The sequence below is a fragment of the Ilyonectria robusta genome (genome assembly GCF_021365365.1).
Source record: "Ilyonectria robusta strain PMI_751 chromosome Unknown BGZ61scaffold_1, whole genome shotgun sequence".
Lineage (NCBI taxonomy): Eukaryota > Fungi > Ascomycota > Sordariomycetes > Hypocreales > Nectriaceae > Ilyonectria > Ilyonectria robusta.
The window spans coordinates 2,620,181-2,638,362 of record NW_025764435.1 but is presented as its reverse complement, the minus strand read 5'-3'; the positions used below and the strand labels follow the sequence as shown (position 1 = coordinate 2,638,362).

The 18,182-nt window shown below is 53.6% G+C and overlaps 6 protein-coding genes across 6 annotated transcripts; 3 read left to right on the top strand and 3 right to left on the bottom strand.

Moving 5' to 3' along the window:
• Nucleotides 1-55: 55 nt before the first annotated feature.
• Nucleotides 56-2,564, bottom strand: BGZ61DRAFT_488845 (uncharacterized protein; the record flags this gene model as incomplete). The annotated part of the gene is made up of 2 exons (XM_046250153.1): nucleotides 56-2,051; nucleotides 2,119-2,564. The coding sequence occupies 2 exons, from the start codon at nucleotides 2,562-2,564 to the stop codon at nucleotides 56-58; spliced, it is 2,442 nt and encodes an 813-aa protein (XP_046112368.1).
• Nucleotides 2,565-4,701: 2,137 nt separating this feature from the next.
• BGZ61DRAFT_408233 (uncharacterized protein) lies at nucleotides 4,702-6,251 on the bottom strand. The gene is made up of 2 exons (XM_046243190.1): nucleotides 5,814-6,251; nucleotides 4,702-5,767 (listed from the first exon to the last, which is right to left on the bottom strand). Exons 1-2 carry the CDS (start codon nucleotides 6,196-6,198, stop codon nucleotides 5,154-5,156), a joined length of 999 nt encoding a protein of 332 aa, XP_046112367.1. The 5' UTR covers nucleotides 6,199-6,251; the 3' UTR covers nucleotides 4,702-5,153.
• A 448-nt stretch (nucleotides 6,252-6,699) lies between these two features.
• On the top strand, nucleotides 6,700-9,472 carry BGZ61DRAFT_338805 (nucleolar protein 14; the record flags this gene model as incomplete). The annotated part of the gene is made up of 2 exons (XM_046239163.1): nucleotides 6,700-6,999; nucleotides 7,052-9,472. The coding sequence occupies 2 exons, from the start codon at nucleotides 6,700-6,702 to the stop codon at nucleotides 9,470-9,472; spliced, it is 2,721 nt and encodes a 906-aa protein (XP_046112366.1).
• A 311-nt stretch (nucleotides 9,473-9,783) lies between these two features.
• BGZ61DRAFT_438596 (uncharacterized protein) lies at nucleotides 9,784-11,305 on the top strand. Its single transcript, XM_046244258.1, has one exon. The coding sequence runs from the start codon at nucleotides 10,001-10,003 to the stop codon at nucleotides 11,006-11,008; it is 1,008 nt and encodes a 335-aa protein (XP_046112365.1). The 5' UTR covers nucleotides 9,784-10,000; the 3' UTR covers nucleotides 11,009-11,305.
• A 739-nt stretch (nucleotides 11,306-12,044) lies between these two features.
• On the top strand, nucleotides 12,045-14,699 carry BGZ61DRAFT_438593 (uncharacterized protein). Its single transcript, XM_046244257.1, has one exon. It carries the CDS (start codon nucleotides 12,415-12,417, stop codon nucleotides 14,644-14,646), a length of 2,232 nt encoding a protein of 743 aa, XP_046112364.1. The 5' UTR covers nucleotides 12,045-12,414; the 3' UTR covers nucleotides 14,647-14,699.
• Nucleotides 14,700-16,858, bottom strand: BGZ61DRAFT_438591 (major facilitator superfamily domain-containing protein). Its single transcript, XM_046244256.1, has 4 exons — nucleotides 16,351-16,858; nucleotides 16,048-16,260; nucleotides 15,129-15,987; nucleotides 14,700-15,074 (listed from the first exon to the last, which is right to left on the bottom strand). Exons 1-4 carry the CDS (start codon nucleotides 16,642-16,644, stop codon nucleotides 14,914-14,916), a joined length of 1,527 nt encoding a protein of 508 aa, XP_046112363.1. The 5' UTR covers nucleotides 16,645-16,858; the 3' UTR covers nucleotides 14,700-14,913.
• Between the last annotated feature and the right edge of the window lie 1,324 nt (nucleotides 16,859-18,182).

The following is an 18,182-nucleotide window of genomic DNA, read 5'->3' as shown; positions in this document are numbered from 1 at the left end:
CCCTTAGAAAAGTAGGTATGTCCATGTCAAGTAGGAACATGGTGTCCTTGTGAGTTTAGAAGGCATCCTCAAAGGGGCAGTCAACGCTGTCATGGCCATCGCGCTCACACACAGCGCACCACTTCTCCGGGTCCATGATGCCGCTCTCCTTGCCCGCCACAGGACCAGACTCCATCGGGTTAGGTAGGATATTGACGTTGGGAGTGGGAGGGCCAGTGTGCTTGAGCTTCAAGGTCGAGAGGGGCGCGGGGGCGTCATCGCCCGTTGGAGTGTGAGGCTTTAGCTCATCGTGACTGTTGTCGTAGTCCATCTTCACGTCACCAGTCTTGGAACCGTCGGGACCGAACATGTTGGTGCAAGTGAGGATGTCGTGGCCATTAGTCTCGCAGATCTCACACCAGAGAGTGCTTGTCTCGGTGGCGTTGGAGTAGACATCGCTCTCAGGCATCGTGTCGAGGGTGCTACCTCTTCGCTTGTGCGCAGCCTCGGGGGAGCGGGCCTCGTAGGCTTGGGCGAGGATGACAGTGTCACGGGAGTCCCTCAGAGAGGACCTGTTGTGGTTGAGTGTATTCCCTCCCTGGCGGAGTGACTCGACCTCGAGCTGAAGTTCCTCCTCTCGGCTGTTCTTCTTCTCAAGAATCGCTTGCAATTCGGAAACCTGTCGCTCGAGGTTATCGCGCGCAATCTTTATCTCAACTGCATCTCCCGCGATGAAAGAGCCGGGTCGCTGCGTTGGTGTCCTGTCTTCCCCACCAGGGATAGAGTCTCGGCTCAGGGAGTGGATGATGGCTTTGAGTCCCCTGATCTCATCGTCCTTCTGTTCCAGCTCCTTGGATGACACAGTGGGCTCTCCATTGTTTCCTGCAGCACCTGATGACGCCTTTTCACGTTCACGGCGCAACTCCGTTCTCGTTCGTTCAACTTCGCCACGCAAAAACTCAACTTCGCCGCGGGCTTCGGCCTCTCCTCGACGAGCGTCCTCTAAACCATCCTCTAGCTCCTGGACGAGTTCTTCCAGCTGCTTGAATTGGCTGGCCACCGAGTCGACGTCGACGTTTCGAGACTCGAGTTCTCGAACATCTGCCATCAATTCCTCTATTCGCTTTTCATACACACGCTCCGTCTCCGTGCTGGCCAACTCGAGGGTGTCGATAGTACTCCGAAAGTCTGCTCGATGCGCATCAAACTCTGTGGTGAGCATTGCGATCTTGTCGGTCTTTTCTCGTAGCAACTGTCGAAGCTGCACTGTGTCCTTATTGTCCAAACTGTTCCGTCTGGGTGGTGGCGGCGGTCCGTCGGCGTGCTCCATAAGTCCTTGTAGCTCGACTAGGCTGCTTTCCATCTCTGACAAGGTGGATGATTGTTCTTTGAGCTGGCGTTCACGCTCCTCGAGCTGTGATCTCAAGCGCTCAAGCTCCTCCTCGTTTCCAGCATTGCCAGCTCGAGAGGCAGCACGGGAAGCAGCACGGGAGGCAGGCCGAATCTTCATACTGAATGATGAGACGGATCCCATGCTGCCATTGGTCATGGTTCGCTGTACTCCTACTGGGGTGGCATCCTCATCCATCCCTGAAACCGACCCCAATGCAGAAATACTTCGCGGCCCAATGCTTGGCTTGCGTTCCAACTTGGACAACTTCTTGCTCGGATCACCAGCCGTCCCGCGCACGCTCTGGGCAAAGCGGTTCGTAGGGCTGCCATATCTTGGTGGCTGTGACTTGCCGGGAGTAGTCATGGACGGCCGGGGTCCGGGGGTCATCTGCATTCGGCGTACGGGAGAGTCTGGTCGGGGCAGAGAGGTTCTCGGCGGTGCCCGCTTCCCTTGAGGGCTCGGAGCGCGGGCGCCGGGGCCAACGGAGGCGCTGAACTTTGGCAGGCCGGGGGTCGGAGGTGTGTAGTTGATGGAGTTTTGGGTACCGGGCCTCAGACCACCGAAGGAGCTGGCCGTTGGCGTCAACGGGAACGAGGGAATCGATTCGCGCCGCACCAGAGCCTTGGCCACAGGCAAGAAGATGCCTGCGCCAGGGACGGTTGTGGTGAAATATGACACACTGTTATGATTCTGTCAGCACACTGCGAGCAAGACTGGACTGAGAGTAAGTGTAGACTCCAGCTTACCCTTCAACATCGCCACTGTTTTTTCCCCTCGAAGCAAAGTCCATGCTCAGCTCGACGCCGGCAAAGGTGCCCCTTTTACCTTGGACTGATCCGACAAAGCGGACGGTTCCGTGCATGCCACCGGGGACATCGACGGTGTCCCCAAGAGCAACGTCGGCGCCGAGGGCGCGGCTGGGGGTTGTAGGAATCATATTCTGGGACTGATCGCTCAGGACGGACTCGACGGCGTAGCTCTCAGTAACATCGGGGATGCTGGCGAGGGTACTCGGCGTAAGGGCAGCCAGGGAGGCTTTGCGCGGGAGCGGAGGGAGCGGCGGGAGGCCCAGTCGAGAATGGGACGAGTAGGCGGCCTTGAGATTAGGAGTAGACGCGGTGTTGGAGGGCCGTCGCAAGGATCGCGTAGGCGTCTTGGGCCGCAGTTGGGTAGTTGTTGTTGCGGAGGGCATGGTGACCTTGGTCGAGGCCAGCTGGGGCCTTATTTTCCTATCGGGGATGATTCGCAGAGGGCGTGTCTCATTTGTTTACACCCCACGCCGCAGCCGCATCCGGCAAATAGGGGGGCGACTTCTGGAGGAGAGATGCTGGCCTGTGCAACGGAGAGCAGGAGAACCAAGTTCCAAGTTCCAGCAAGTTCCGTTGCTAGTAGCTCCCGTGGACTAGCACAGGTTGCCGAGCACCTAAAAGCACCGACGACGGGAGGTGACCAGGCTGGCGGCGCGGTGTGGGCTGTGGACTGTGTGGACTGTGTGGACTGTGGGCTAATGAAGCTAATTGAAAATTCTGCGGGAAGAGAAATGAGCACGAGCGCCTGGCGATCGATCGACTTGGCGAAGGGCCCGGAGAGAGACGGGGGGTGGTTCTGATGAGTACAAGGTAGGTAGGGAGGTACCTCGAGGACGCCGTACAGGTGGTGGTGGTTGGTAGCGAGGTGAGAGAAGAAGGTCGCGGGCGGCTTTGGTGGGGTGCGAGGAAATGAAGCAGCTCAGCAGGAGAGATTGGGTGAGGGGGAAAAAAGGAAGAAGAGAGAAGAAAGAGCGAGAAGGAGGGGGATGCAGAGCGAAAAGGAATAAAGGCCAACGGGAGGCTGGTATTGATTGGTATTCGCGAATTGCAGACTGCGCGCTGTGCTGTTGAGACAAAATGCGCAGCGCAAATGGCCCGACGGACAAACGATGGAAGCAAGATGGTGGTCAACGCCAACAAGGGGGTGGCAGCGCAGCGCCCTTATGAGTGTCTTCGCCCTCAAAGGCCCTCACTGCGTGTTCACCGTCACCGCCTCTGCACGGGTCTTGGTGCAAGCCTCTGACACAGGTTCCAGGGACGACGCAGGGGAAGGACGGGCGGACGGTCAATGGCGTTCCGCTGTCCGTTGAGACCCTGCGCGGATGAGACGAACAGACTCCGGGGAAGCGCAGGGGTGGTGGCAACGGGGTTTAGGAGGGAGCGGAGAGTTGCGAGCTGCGAGCTGCTGGTGACGACGGTGACTGATGAGAACAAAGAACTAGTGAAGAGCGTCAAAGAAAATACGTGGCCATGGCGACAAGTAGATCCAGTTGGTGATGATGCTAGCAGCGGTGGGTGGTGTTGATGTCGATGTCGATGGTTCCAACCAGGGAATTCTACATCCGTCTCTCTCTCTCTCTCGCAATCAACCTCTCCCGCTCCCTCCAACCGGGCCGCCGTCGCTCTTTATTTACTTCGCCCGCTTTCCGGTTGAGGGGCCAAACATCGGCGCCCATGCACTGCGTTGTCATGATGCATCTACCTGCAGCTGTGTTTACCTGCACCTCAGCTCTGTCGCCGTGGCATCGCTGCACGAGCGGCATCACGCGTGGTGACCTCCCCGCTGGGCTCCAATGACAACCCAGGCCTGCGATGCAATCGCCGCCGAGAGCACCCGCCGTACCCTCAATCCGTCGTCCCATTCGCCCCGGCCGGTCCACCGCCGCCAAACTCCCTGCGCCGCCCCGGTTTGACGCCGCCGCTGTGGGATCGTGGGACTTCAAAGAGCTTCTCTGCCTCATGATTGACCGTTGATGGCCCGGACGCCCGGCCGGCCCCTGGTTAACGGTTAGCCTGGCCTGCAAGCCCACCGAACAGAATGTCCTGCCGCTGGCGTTACTCTGTCGCCCCGTGGGCCCTTGTCCGGTAGCCGCTGTGGCCTACCAGAGCCCAGTAATCAATCTACAGCCTGCGTCTTTGGTAGTAAGACGCATGGCCCCATCTTTTGCTGCTGTCTAGGCCTCCCAGGTCGGGAGACAGCAGGGGTTTGTGGCGCATTGCCGATGTGCCAAACAATTGCTCTCAATCCTAAGAGATAGTCAGTCTCGTTCGAGTTGATTCATTCCCCCCTCGTTGTCCGGATGAGATCCGGAAATCAAGCACCTCATGTCCGCGATCCGATGGAAGAACTCATTTCTAAGATTGCCACGATTGCCACGATTCCCCCTCGCAAGGACACCCATCCTTATTACCACCGCCACCCGCTTGAGTAGCGTTACATCCCGGGCCTGTCAGATCCCTTCACCCTGCGCAAGTAAGTGTCATCCTCGGTTCGTGTATCATCATGGAGTTCCATAAATAGGGGTATACACTTTCAGCGGCAGGCCAAATCTAAGGGTCCAGCTTCTCGTATGATTTAATGCTTTATTTCTAGAGTATTTTGCCATTCACCAATGCCACGCTTCTACCTGCGCTGTGCTCAGGTTTTCCAATCGGCATTCAGGTCCTCACTTCTTTGCTTGCTGGCGATCAATCCGTTGTCATTGGATGCACCATGGTCCGCGCTGCATAAGACCTCTTGATAGCGCTCGGCAGCTTTGTCATCGATGTTTCAACCTATGCATCCCCAAGCCCCGCGAGCGATGGAGTTCCACCCAATCTAATCCTCCTCCGTCAGCTGTGCGCATGTGCTTTGTCCTGTTTACTCCAACAAGGCATGGCCGCACGAATTTTAAGAGTAGGTAACCACGATGTGTGCTCAGAGCAGTATCGCGATTGCAATCTGTCATCCTCGGTCATAGTCGCTCCTCTTACTAAGTTGGCGAGCCGTGGTCTCTCTCGATTATGTCTTCGCGACCCAGCGGTCTGGTTCCGTCGTTGAGAACCATGGCTTCTCGATGTTGTCGCCGAAGCCGTTGCTCTTCAGCGGAATGTTCTCGGGTCCGAGGGACTTGCTGCTCAGCGAGTGGTCCACCTTGGATGTCCTCCTCAATCTCCATGATGAGGTCAGGAAGCTCTCGAATTCGCCGTCTTGAAACTTCCTTGTCAATCAGCCCTGCCTTTTCCAGTGCTCGCAAACCCCGTTTTGAAAGCCTGATCTTGTCCACAATGTCGACAATTCTATTGCCTTTTAGTTGCATGTAGTTTTTGAAATTGCGACGTCGTTCCTCCGAAGCATCGCCCCAATCTTGCTTTGCAAGCCATTTCTCGACGAAGCGGGCCTTAACCAGCATGCTAGCGCCGTACTTGTTAATTAATTCAAGAATGAACATGAGACAGAACCTCTCGGCCATATCGCGCAGGTAGTACTCGTCCCAGTGGCTATCAGTGAGCCTTGGGCGTTCGACGTCGGTTAAGCTGAGCTCGAGGGACCTCACGAGAGCTGAATACGCTTTGGCGTTGTTCAACTTAGCCAGTCCATCAAGACCTAGGAAGTTAGTTGGGCCATGGCTCATCACACTTCCAAAACTTACCAATAGTCTGTCCGGTAAGGAGAGCCAATGCTCGGAGGCATTGCATACGTTCATCATAATTTGGTCTAGTGATGCCGTAAAGCAGACCATGAGTGGTGTCGGGGTCGTTGACAGCTCTGTCACAGAGAATCTTAATCGCGATTTCTCGGATGGAATAATTCGGATGGTCCAAGAGCTTTTCCAGGGTCCCAAGCTGCAATGAGTCCTCGGTGTCTTGGGTGATGTACTGTGTCTTCGGCTGGGCCGGGGGGATCTCGTTGTCGTCGCGGATGATGGTGAGCGCAGTGAACACGGTACTAACAATGCCAAAGGTGGCCAAGCCCAGGGTCACGAGAACCACCCGCTCATCGCGAGAAAATGAGAGCAGGCTGCTTGCCCAGCTCATCTTGTTTGGTGGGGTTCTTTTGATGTCATGATACTGGCGAAGAAGGTAGTGCTCCACGTTCGGCGTCGCGGGAAGCTGTCAGGCTCCTGACGTGACGAGCATATTCTGCCACATCCCACCGCCCTTGACGAAACTAGACAGGGTTAGCGCCTCTAACATTTACAGTTGACGTCCCTCTAGTCGGTCCAGTGTTACTCAACCTCATCAGACTCCAAAACATTCCACTGGGTTCAGTCTAGACATTGTCTGAGAATTTAATTTTGTTCTCCTGTCACTAGCTCAAAAATATTTTCTCATAAAAGAAACCACTTCGGGCAGTGACCAGCATCCCAGAATATGTCTCGGAAGCTGGCTCTCAAGGGTGGGGCCGTGACGGATGCAAGGCCAATGGCCCCACACCCCATTACGGAACCGATAACGATAAGGATTTTCAGAGAAAAAATTCCCAGCTTCTGATTCTTGAAAGTCCACGGCAAGACTCCCACAACCACCAAAGTTGAGATGGCCGGCTCTCAGCTCAAGCGCCTCAAGGCGTCCCTCAGGGAGCAGGGAATTGTTGGTCCTCAGCAATCCAAGAAGCAGAAGCGACGCGTCGCACAGGATGAGCGCGCTCGCAACGAAAAGCGACTCCAGCGAGGGGTGGTCCTGGAGGGCATTCGCGAGCAGTTCAACCCTTTCGACTTGAAGCATGCCGCCCGAGGACCCAAATTCGACGTTACTACCAACCGTCCGACTGCTGCCGGCATTGCAGGTGGAATCAAGGGTCGCCCGGGGCAGACCAAGGCGGCCAGCGAAGCCAGGGTAACGACAGGAACTCGGATACATTGGTACATTGCTAACATAGGCACAACAGCGCCGAGAAACACTGCTCGTCGAGATGCAGCGTCGTAACAAGGTGGGCGGTATCATCGATCGTCGATTCGGTGAAAACGATCCCACCATGGCCCCCGAGGAGAAGATGCTGGAACGTTTCGCGCGCGAGAAGCAGAAGAGCCACAAGAAGGGTGCCATGTTCGACCTGGAAGATGATGAGCCTTCGGAGAGCTTGACTCACATGGGCAAGTCCTTGACATTCAAAGACATGCAGTCAATGGACGACTTCAAGGAAGACGACCTAGAGGAGTACGACAGCGATGGCTCCGTCCGCGAGATGCAGAGGCTAAAGCGTATTCGTTCCCTGGCCGCTGCAGGCAGCGATGGGGAAGACGAGAACGGTGAACCCGAACGGAAGAAGACCAAGAAGGAAGTGATGGAAGAGGTCATCGCCAAGTCCAAGCTGCACAAGTACGAACGTCAGGCTGCCAAGGAGGAAGACGATGACGTTCGAGCACAACTCGACAAGGAGCTACCGAACATCCATTGGCTTCTCTCCCAAGGTCCACAACGCCCCAAGCCCCAAGCCCCCGAGGATGCACCAATCGCCACCATTGCAGGTGTAGAGCGAGGCGCTTTCGAGCGGGACTTTGATCTCCAGGTCAAGAAGCTAGCTCAGGACAAGAGAGCTCAGCCTGCCGACCGTACAAAGACGGACGAGGAAAAGGTTGAAGAGGAGTCCCAGAGGCTGAAGGAGCTTGAGGATAAACGACAACGACGTATGAGAGGCGATGAGGTGACAGACAGCGAGGACGATGCCAAATCGGAGAAGGGTGCTCCGAAGGAAGACGATTTCTTCATGGATATGGGCGAAGACGACGAAGATTTTGGCCTGGGAAGCGGTCTCAAATCTCGGCCAACTGCAGCCGAGCTCGGGTTTGACGATGAGGATGACTTTCTCATCGATGATGACCTTGTGGCAAGTGGTTCTGATCTGGAGCTTCTCGAAAGCGACGACGATTCCGATGGTGATGGCTCTGATGAGGAGGACGACTTCACCAAAGGCCTGCTCAACGAAGAGGAGGCCAGAAATCCCGTTTTCGAGGCAGATTCATCGACAAAGGCTTCGGCAATTCAAAAGGGAGACGATCAAGGATTACCGTACACCTTTCCTTGCCCCCAGTCCTGCGAAGAGTTCCTGTCCGTCACAGCACCCTATCCTCCAAAGACCATCCCCACCATCGTTCAACGAATTCGTGCGCTCTACCACCCCAAGCTTGACAGCAGGAACAAGGAACGGCTCGCAAACTTCTCTGCAGCTCTAGTCGACTTTATCGCCTCTCCTTGGGATCCTGCGAAATCCCCATCGTTTTCCGTACTGGAGAGTCTCGTTCGTCATATCCACTCTCTGGCCAAGATGTTTCCAGTTGAGATCAGCAAGCAATTCCGCCATAACATGGAGGAGATGGCCAACTCACGCTCCCTTGCCCTGCAACCTGGAGATTTGATCCTCCTCGCAGCTGTCGGCTCCGTCTTCCCTACGTCTGATCACTTCCACCAGGTTGTCACACCTGCCATGTTGACAATTGCGCGTTACCTCGGACAAAAAGTCCCACAGCAGCTGTCTGACTTTGCGATTGGCACCTACCTGTCGATCCTTGCGGTCAGCTATCAGAAGCTGGCCAAGAGATATGTCCCAGAGGTCATCAACTTCTGCTTGAACACTCTCTGTGCCCTCTCCCCGGTCGCGGCATCGCAAAAGCAGGGAAGCTTCCCCATTCACAGCGCTCCCAGCAGTGTTCGGGCCGAATCTTGCAAGAAGACTCTTCTAAGGAAGCTGAACTTCTCCGATTGCCGAGGTATTGAGGTTACGGGCACACAAGCCAAGGTACTTAAAGTATCTATCCTGGACACGACCGTTCAAACCCTCGAGGCCGCTGCGGATACGTGGACTGGAAAGAGCTCCTTCCTCGACACTTTTTCACAGGGAGCCATCGTCTTGAGACATCTCAGCAGCAAGGGATGCCGGTCTCATCTGCCCCCTGCTCTGGTTGAACGGGTTGAGAAGCTTCAAACAAAGTTTGAGCGCATGCTCAAGGTGGCCCAACTCTCTCGTCGTAACCTAGAGCTACACCATCACAAAGCACTAGCAATCAAGACATTCGTGCCCAAGTTCGAGGAGACATTCGATCCCGATAAGCACTACGACCCAGATCGCGAGCGTGCCGAGCTTGCCAAGCTGAAGGCCGAGCACAAGAAGGAGCGCAAGGGCGCGATGAGAGAGCTGCGGAAGGACGCCAACTTTATGGCGAGAGAGAAGCTGCGCATGAAGAAGGCCAAGGACGAGGCGTACGAGAAGAAGTACAAGAGGCTTGTGGCCGAGATCCAGAGCGAAGAGGGACGCGAGTCGAACGCGTACGAGAGGGAAAAAGCGGCGCGGAAGAGAAAGAACAACAGGTAGAAGAAGGATATCCGGTGCACATAATACCAGAACATTTTGTTTCCATGTCCAATCTGCTGTCCCATCTACTGTCCCAACTGTGTTTGCTGCGAAGGTAATCCCTGCTTGGTGAATGAATTCTTTTAATACTGGAACGTCTCTACGTACTTGAATGTGTTGTGGTAACCTCGTCAGTTGTTGACGGCACTCGCACTGTACAGTCAGCTCAGTAACAGTACCCTGTGGGTCCCATAATCCACTATAATTCTATCAAAATACGGTGTACATTTTACCATCCCACTGTACTCTCATGCCAATTAGAAAGCAGGGGCAGAGAATCAATTCTGCCTGAAAAATCCGCGAAGCCTTCTGTAATACAGCGGCTCTCACTGAAGGTCAGCCCGAAGTACGGCTCAAACTCTTCATCTAACAGATCTCCAACAATCGACATTGCCACTTTGCTTCAGTTCCCGACCTGTGGCAGGTCTCCAATATCGCTTTCTTCATCGGCCCACGTTCGCCTCACGGCTCTTGGGACACCTTTACATCATGAGCGCGTCGCAACAGAACGGTGCAAGTGCACCAGACGACGACGATGACGACTACATGAATATGACCTTTGACGACCCTGCGCCCATCAAAGAGTCGTCCTTTCAGCGCACACAACGATTAAAAAGGGAGTCCCGCGCCAGAGGCATCATCAAATCCAAAGCTCAGATCGCCGAGGAGGAAGAAGCCGCGCGTGAGAAAGCGCTGTCGACATCCATGCTGGACGACCCACGGGCGAAGAAGAGCAAGGGCCTCGCCATGATGGCTAAGATGGGCTTCACGGGCGGGGGCCTTGGAAAAAAGATGGAGGACGGTCAGGCCCAGGGCAGGGCAGAGCCGATAAAGGTCAGCGTCAAGGAGGACCGTAGCGGCATTGGCTTGGAGAATGAAAAGAAGAGGAAGATGCGGGAAGCGGCCAAAGAGAGAGATGTGAAGATGGCCAAGCTGGATCCAGATGAATATCGCGAGCGCGTAAGGAGAGAGCGGGAGGAGGCACGCTTGGAGAAACAATTCTGGGCGGCGCAACGCGTTGCCGAAGGCATGGACGAGGAACAACCCAACATTCAAGACACCAACCCGGATGACGCCTCACCCGAGGATGCCGAGTCAACAAAGAAGCCGCGCTCAATATCATCTCGCCCCCTCAAGTCTATCCCCGTGCTGTACCGAAGCCTCGCCCGGCACCGTGAGGAAAAAGAACGCGACCGACGGATGCGGTATGACCTCGAACAGTCACTCTCCCGGCTTCCTACGTATGAGGATGACAATGAGGATGAAGACGACAAGAAGGCCCTGGGTAAGGGACATACGATATTTGCGACGGCTGAGGATCTAGACGAGGAGGATGAGGAGTTGGACGAGTTCAACGCATTGGAGATTGAGGAGCGATTGAAACGGGTGCTGGAGTACCTCCGGGGAAAGTATAGATACTGCTTTTGGTGCAAGATGGCATACGTAGACTCGGAAATGGAGGGATGCCCGGGCCTAACGGAGGAGGAACACGACTGAAAATCCATGTCCATGGCTGAAAGAGCGCAACAAGGTAACGCAGGCTGTTCAGACCTCTTTGTCAGAACATAGGCAATGTCAGGCTCTTACAAAGGCATTTGTCCTCAACCAGCGAAAACTGCGGTTTTGTTCGCCATGACAGGATCTCATTGTCGCTGCTTGTTCTATGGTAAAGCTCTATGATCCAAACTCAACCGACATAAAAAGGCATCCTTCCGCATAGCATACGAGGGATTGCACACATCAAAATCCCAATTCATTGCAAGATTATCACCACATTTCACAATCCCCACGATCTCATCATTCACTAACAACAACTCTACGGTTCAGATACATCAACAAGTGGACAGTAGGGCCCAGCCAGGAGCTGCCATACCAAAACTCTCAATTGTATCAATTGAGTCAAAATCACCATGTCTGCGGTCAGATATTTTCCGAACAATGTCGAATTTCGGGTCGAGCTTCGTGTGCTGCTCGCAACCACCGGAGACTATAACTCCTGGGGTTTCCTCGAACCCGAAACATTCCTTCACCGCGACGGACGCTCGATCAAAGCCCCTCCGGAGGGCTTCAGTTGCGTTCCACCAGAGCTCCGAGACCCCCAGGGTAACCCGATTTCCAATGGTAGTTACAAGGGGTGGGTTCTGTTTCTTGTCGCACAATCGATGCATGAAGCAGGACTGACAACGAACTGGACAATGCCCGATGGTCCCACATTGAATTCAGGTCCGCGGGTGGAACCAGGAAAGGAGTCCGCAACCAACACTGACGATATGTGGATGGTTTCTTACGACGAGGACATCAGCGAACATCAAGCCTCGGAGTACAGCTGGGTTGGTGTGAAGATCACGTCACCTGTTTATACGCCCGGCTCTTCTCTTTTCGAAGGTCTTCCCGAGGTCATTGAGGTTCTGACCAAAAAGTTCATCGCCATTGCCAACGCCGATACGCACCTGGGAGTCTTAGTCAGGCCGACAAGGGGAAAGCTGGATTTGGAAGGGCTGAAAACCATCTCATCGATTCTCTGGACGGCAGACCCTATTCTAAGTACAATCCACCCCCCTCATTGCGGACCCGGCTCACTTCGGGCCTTGGGTCTACAGTTCAGTAACGTCGCAAGAAATCAGAGACACGTCGACGTGCGTGTGGAACTTGCCTCTGCGGACAGAGTGCCAGACCCATGGGACAATCGTATCTCACCCGACAGACAACCATTGAGCCTTATCACGCACCCGGGTCAACTGAGCGCACCCAAGTTCCGCCATGGATTGAACAGAATCGAAAACGCCAAAGATTTTTCGGAACTCGTTCATCTTCTCGACCTGATTCCCATCATACATGACGGAGATCGCCGACAGCCTAGGCCCGCGTATGACTTTCAAGGACTGAAGGATGGCGACAGAGGTATGGTTGGGTTCAACCAGCACTGTGGAACCCTCGACCTTGACGCGATTTCTCATTGGGCTTGTGTCTGCGCGTTTCTAGTCTCGGCGGGTATTGAAAAGCCCCGAGCACTTGTCCACGATGATTTAAGAATCCTGCAACGCGATGTGCAACAACAAACAGTATCTCTTTTCGATTTTCTTGCCACGTGTAGTTTGGAAGATGTGGCAAAATACTATCAGCGGAGTTCGCCAGCAATGGAAATTCCCGACTTTGCCACATGGCCGAAGCTGAAGAAAGGAGTTCCAGGGCATAATTCAGAGCCCATTGTCAAGCCGGCTACATTCCCATTATGCATGGAGCAAGAAACAAACAAGTCGTATCTAAACAACCTCGGCAAGCAACTTGATAAATGGGACAAGTCAGCTAAACTCACAGACAATGGCTGTTACACCATAGGCGTCGAACTGGAGATGCAAACCCCTTCATCTGGCCCGACTGAGGAGGAGAGGGTTTCAATAATCACCGAGAGTCAATCTGAACATTGGTTTGGATCTGAGGAAGAAAAACAGAAATTCCACGACCGTTGGGGGAATGCTGCCAAACGGGGGCACGACCCTGACCCGGAGGATGGCCGAGACTACGCTTGCGGTCTTACGTTCGAGACGCGATCCCAGTCAGTTATCCAGATGGTGAAAAAGAACCTGGGTGTCTTTTTCTATAACCCTGGTACAAATACACAGTACTCCGGGATAGATCCCATCACCGCCCGGAAGAAGATGTTTGCAGAGGAAGGCGGCTCTTTCTGTGACCCCGAGTATGAGGCTGAGTGGCAGGCCTGGGGCGTCAAGGAGGACGGTTCGCTTGGAAATTCCGAGAACTGGAAAGGCTACGCGGGTCTCAACGGCATGGAGCTGGTCAGTCCCATCCTGAGAGACACGCCTGAGTGTTGGGAATCGATACTCGATATCCTTGCTGGTCTGCGGCGCACCATGAGGCTCGTCGTCGATCAGAGATGCGGAGTTCACGTCAGCGTTGGTAAAGGGACAGACCCCATGCCATTGCACTTTTACCGCAAGCTGGTCTGTCTCATGTATTGTGCTGACCCTGTTATCTTCAGCCTCTGTCGCCCGGATCGAGGGAATAATTATGGGTTCAGCCGTCCCTTGCGGGAGTGTGAAGGTGTCGGGCTGGTTGGTTACTATGACCCAAATTGGGAAAACTGCACTGCGACTCAGGACTTTGTTGACCACTTTCCCGTTGATACACTGTCGTCTAGCGATCAGGGCATCCTGAAGAAGCTCTGGAATGCACCCAGTAAGAGAGACCTCGAAGACCTCATTATCCATGCCGGAGCCAGAAGCTGCGTCAGTATCCTCCGCGTCAAAGAGACTCCCGTCCCTGGGTACTTCACAGGTGCTGTCGAGTTTCGCCATCTCGAGGGTAGTCTGGATCCCGACCTGATTCTCCGGTTCGGCCAGCTTCTGGTCGCTCTCTTCCAGTTCGCCGACCAAGCAGCACCAGAGGCGTGGCAGGAGCTCATCTCCATCTTGATGAAGTGCAGAAGCCCAGAACTCTACGACTCGGATATCCTCCGAACACTGCTCGTTAAAATCGGTCTAGGAGATGACTTCACTTATTGGACTGAAAAGATAGGGAAGAATCGGGACCTCCCAAGTGCCCAGAGCATGACAGAGTGGCGCCGAGATGATCCTGACGGCTACTTGAACAGTCTGGAAGTAGAACCACCGATTCAGTCAGAGCATGTGAAATCTCTCCGCCAAAAAGTTTGCCAAAGACAGCGAAAGCCGGGGTATACCATCCAGAAGCCAGAGGAGGGTCCTACCAAGCCCTCTAAGGTTATCAGTATTAGGGAGGAGATGAAGGGACGCACCGAGTCCCTTTTAAAGATCATCTCGTCAACCAAATCCATCCCCCGGGGCAACCTAGAGCATGTGCTCTCTAGAGCTCCAGAAGTTAGCCTCGGTGGCCAAAGGGGACCTAGAAACACTCCTCCAGAGGCTAGTCGAGGCACAGAAACCCGCCTGAGCAATCTTCTTATCCAGAGCCAAAAGAAGGCCCAAACACTCGCAGACCAGGAACTGAGTAAGAAAGAGCTCAATAACTTTGCTGGCCTAGATTGCAACGACAAAAATGGACCAGACTTCTTGGATCCCTTTCCGCAACTGGAGGGTCCGATGTTGGAGGTGGATATCACAGAGAAGGAATGGAAACTATTTCTTGGTGGCCCTTGAAAGCACCAGGTCCGGGTGGCTTATTTTGCAATACCCTCATATTTAGATAATCATGTATTTGGTTTTTTTTTTTTAGTTTAGCTTTACTCAATATCGTCAGGATAATTATGTATAATAAGTGATGAAAAATTGAAACGTCGTTGTCCCGTCCCTTTGCCGTCATCTGATGCTTCTCTATGCCACCATGTACCTCGGGCGGTAATCGGCACAAAAGACCTATATTTCATAAATCGGCTTTTCCAAAAATCATGTGCTCTTGATTCTATATTAATTGTTTTCCTTGGGCTGTGTCCCTGATTCCAGATTTTGCTGAACCGGAGGGGCGGGCGAGTCTTTCCGTGGGCTCCAACCTCCTTTCCATCCGACCCAGCCTGTCTCTCTAGGGCCTCTCGCCAGGGCGAATATCATGCCTGCACAAACAAATCCAACTAGTAAATGTTAGTGAAACTGAAGCTGAAAAGATGGATGTTATTTCCACGTACTGCTGCATCCCCCGCTATGCCTCCAACCTCCCTGGGCATAGAGTCTGTTTCCCACTGCCGTGCCTGTCAATTGACCTAGAAAGGCGCAAGCCATATATGCGGTGTTGACTCGGTTCCTCGCCTTGGGGTTGATGTTGAAAATGGCAGCTCGGTTTGCAACCTGCGCTGTTTGTACGCCGATGTCAATTCCGATGGCTTGTATAATTGGCCCTGCTATTGTAAAAGTGCTAATAAATGTTCCAATGATTGTGCCAGTCAAGGCTATAGCTTGACCGGTCAATGTCGACAGAAGCGGCACGAAGCGGTCGATAATCCTTCCGATGAAGGGGATCATGACGATTGTAGCAACAGCAGTGAATGAGAATAATCCAATCTGTAGAGATGAGTAGTCATAAGGCGGGGAGGCGAGGAGAAAGGTCAACGTGGTCCAAAAGGAGGTGAAGATACACGAGAGGCAAAAGGCAATCAGGCACGCCTGGATGAGCACCGGCTCCGTGAGCATCATGTAAGGAATTGACCAGAGTGCTCGGAAATAGTTGAGGCCATCGGGATTTGTCGAAGGATAGTCGGGCATGAAGCTGAAAAGTGTCAACGCAAGCAGATACTGTGCGCCGCAGGCGAACCAGTAAATGTTCCTCCAGCTCGTGAAGTTTGCAACGACGCCGGAAAGGACCCTGGCGACTAGCATGCCAAGAATCAACCCAGACACGACGATAGACAACAAAGACGATTTGCGATGGGGAGGAGAGAAGTCCCCGACCAAGGGAATCATCAGCTGCGGTGTTACGGTGGTAACTCCGCAGATGAAGGATAATGCTCGAAAGGCGGTAAAGCTATTGGTCACGCAGAGACCAATCCACTAGACTCAAATGTTAGGGACAAATTTGGACTGTTGATTAAGAGGATGAGTTTAGCTGACCAATGTAGCCGTTGCGACGATGAGAGAGATGATAAACGGTCGCCTTTCCAACATGTCACCCAGGGGAAGGACGAAGACGAGGCCCGCAGCATAACCAGCTTGCATCAAAGTTGCAACTTGAGAAGACTCTTCGTAAGTGACATTAAAGGTTGAAGCCACTTTATTAAGAATTGGCTGGTTGTAGTAGAGATTGGCGACTGTGAAGGTTGAGGCCTAGCGGGATGAAACATTTTGAGTTAGGCCGAGAGTGATTAAGACTTGAGACTTGAGACATGAGACATGAGACAAGAGATTGAAACCAACCATGGCATAGAGAACACACTGGGACACTGTGAGGGCCGGCGGAGAGTTGACATCCCATCGACAGTTTTTAGGTGTCAGCACCCTACGGATCCAGCTGGATTCATACTTGGAGGGGACAGGCGGAGCACTGCAGTCGGCCTCATCGCCCGAGGTAGGTGAGTTGTCGGAGTTGTGAGTCAAGGTATCCTGCTCGATGGAGTCTTGGCTGTTCGACGGCGTTTTGAAGTCTTCAACTTTGACGTTTTCGACATTGGAGGCTGGCGACTTTTCGGGATTAGAAGCGGAAGACGTCATGGCTTTCGATGTTGGGCCGAGGTTGGCTGGAGATGGGAGATGGAGGAATCGAGTACCCGGCAACAATACATTGACCGCGACGACCAATAGACAGGTTTAGCAGCTGTACGCAAGGGAAAGACGACGATAGCAATAGTCAACAATACGTGATGACGCGATCGGTGAGAAGAGTCTTCATTCACGTGCGATCTACAGACCAGGCCTCTCATTTTGGGGTGGTTTTTTGGATTAGCAAGCAGAGTGTCGGAATTGCAACATCGATTCCGATACTCCGGAGTTCGGAGCCGGGGATAATGGAGATTGATAGACGATGCCTAGTATTATTGGTGGATCAAGTCAACGCTACATGCAGAGCTGCAAATAAGCGGCTCCATCCATTTGCTGAGGGCCGAAGAGGTGGAGGAGTTGGTCGGATTTGGCCCGGAGATGACCGGGAATTCCACGGACACGATGTACCGGCGCGGGACATGGCGGGGACAAAGCCTGGCGGAGAAGAGTGCGAGGCCGGGGAATATGGCATCCAATGAGATATGAGTTGTGTGAGTGTGTTGTGGAGGAGAGAATTACGGTGTGGCCAAATAGAGATGGAGCAGTTGGCTGATGAGAGATGTTAGGCTATGCGATGCATCCACATCCGCGCGGTTTGGTAAGCCCGGTGTGAGAACCTTGAGTTAATAAAGACTAGTATAAAAAACAGATGGATGGCTGTCATGTAGTCAGAGCCGTTCGCGCCCGAATATGAATATCGCATCGGCCACCGAACATGCTGTCGGGTTGGTGGAGATTCTCTCTCTCTGCCGAACCAACACCGAAGTCGTTCCCACTTTAGTGGCGCCCAATAGCGTCGTAGACTTAGTATCTCAAAGGCGGTCTCAAGGGTTTCATGGGTGGCGCGTGTCTTGTCTTGTCTTGGAGGGTGGATGCGACGTTGATAAATGGAGTGCAGTACTCGGTAAGCTGGGCGATAATTGTTCCGCGCTGCAATGAGGGAGCAATGAAATGCGTCGTTAATCCGAAATGTGGTCTGTCCAGGATGTTCAGCAAGCATTAACCTTAACTAAATTTAATAACACAGCCCCCTGGGGAAATCAGATCCAGCCCTGCGGGATAAGTTAGTAGAGTCAGTCACAGGGGACTTGATTTGGAACCTGAGTCGAGAAACGCAGCGGGTCCAAAGCGTCATCAAAGTGAATCAATAAGAGAGCCCAGACTCCAGACCAACATCGCATGTCTCTCCTCTAATAGGGACTTACTCGCTCAGCCTTGCTTTTTCCCCCTTTACTGTACAACTAATTGCCCTTCTCAATCAAAGCGTGCTTGGACCTCACGCCACTCGCGGCAACCACTACACAACCAACAACCAACTCACGATCCCGACGCGTCTCACCGAATCACATCGCCTCGTTTCACCCGCCAAGATCGTCTCAAGCGTCCCCTAGAGTCCTATTAGCAGGGTCACGCCCTGCGCCTCCGCCTCAGCCTCCCAAGCTGAAGCCAAGCCCTAGTCCGTTGGTCCACCAGCGTGCCACCAAGACAGG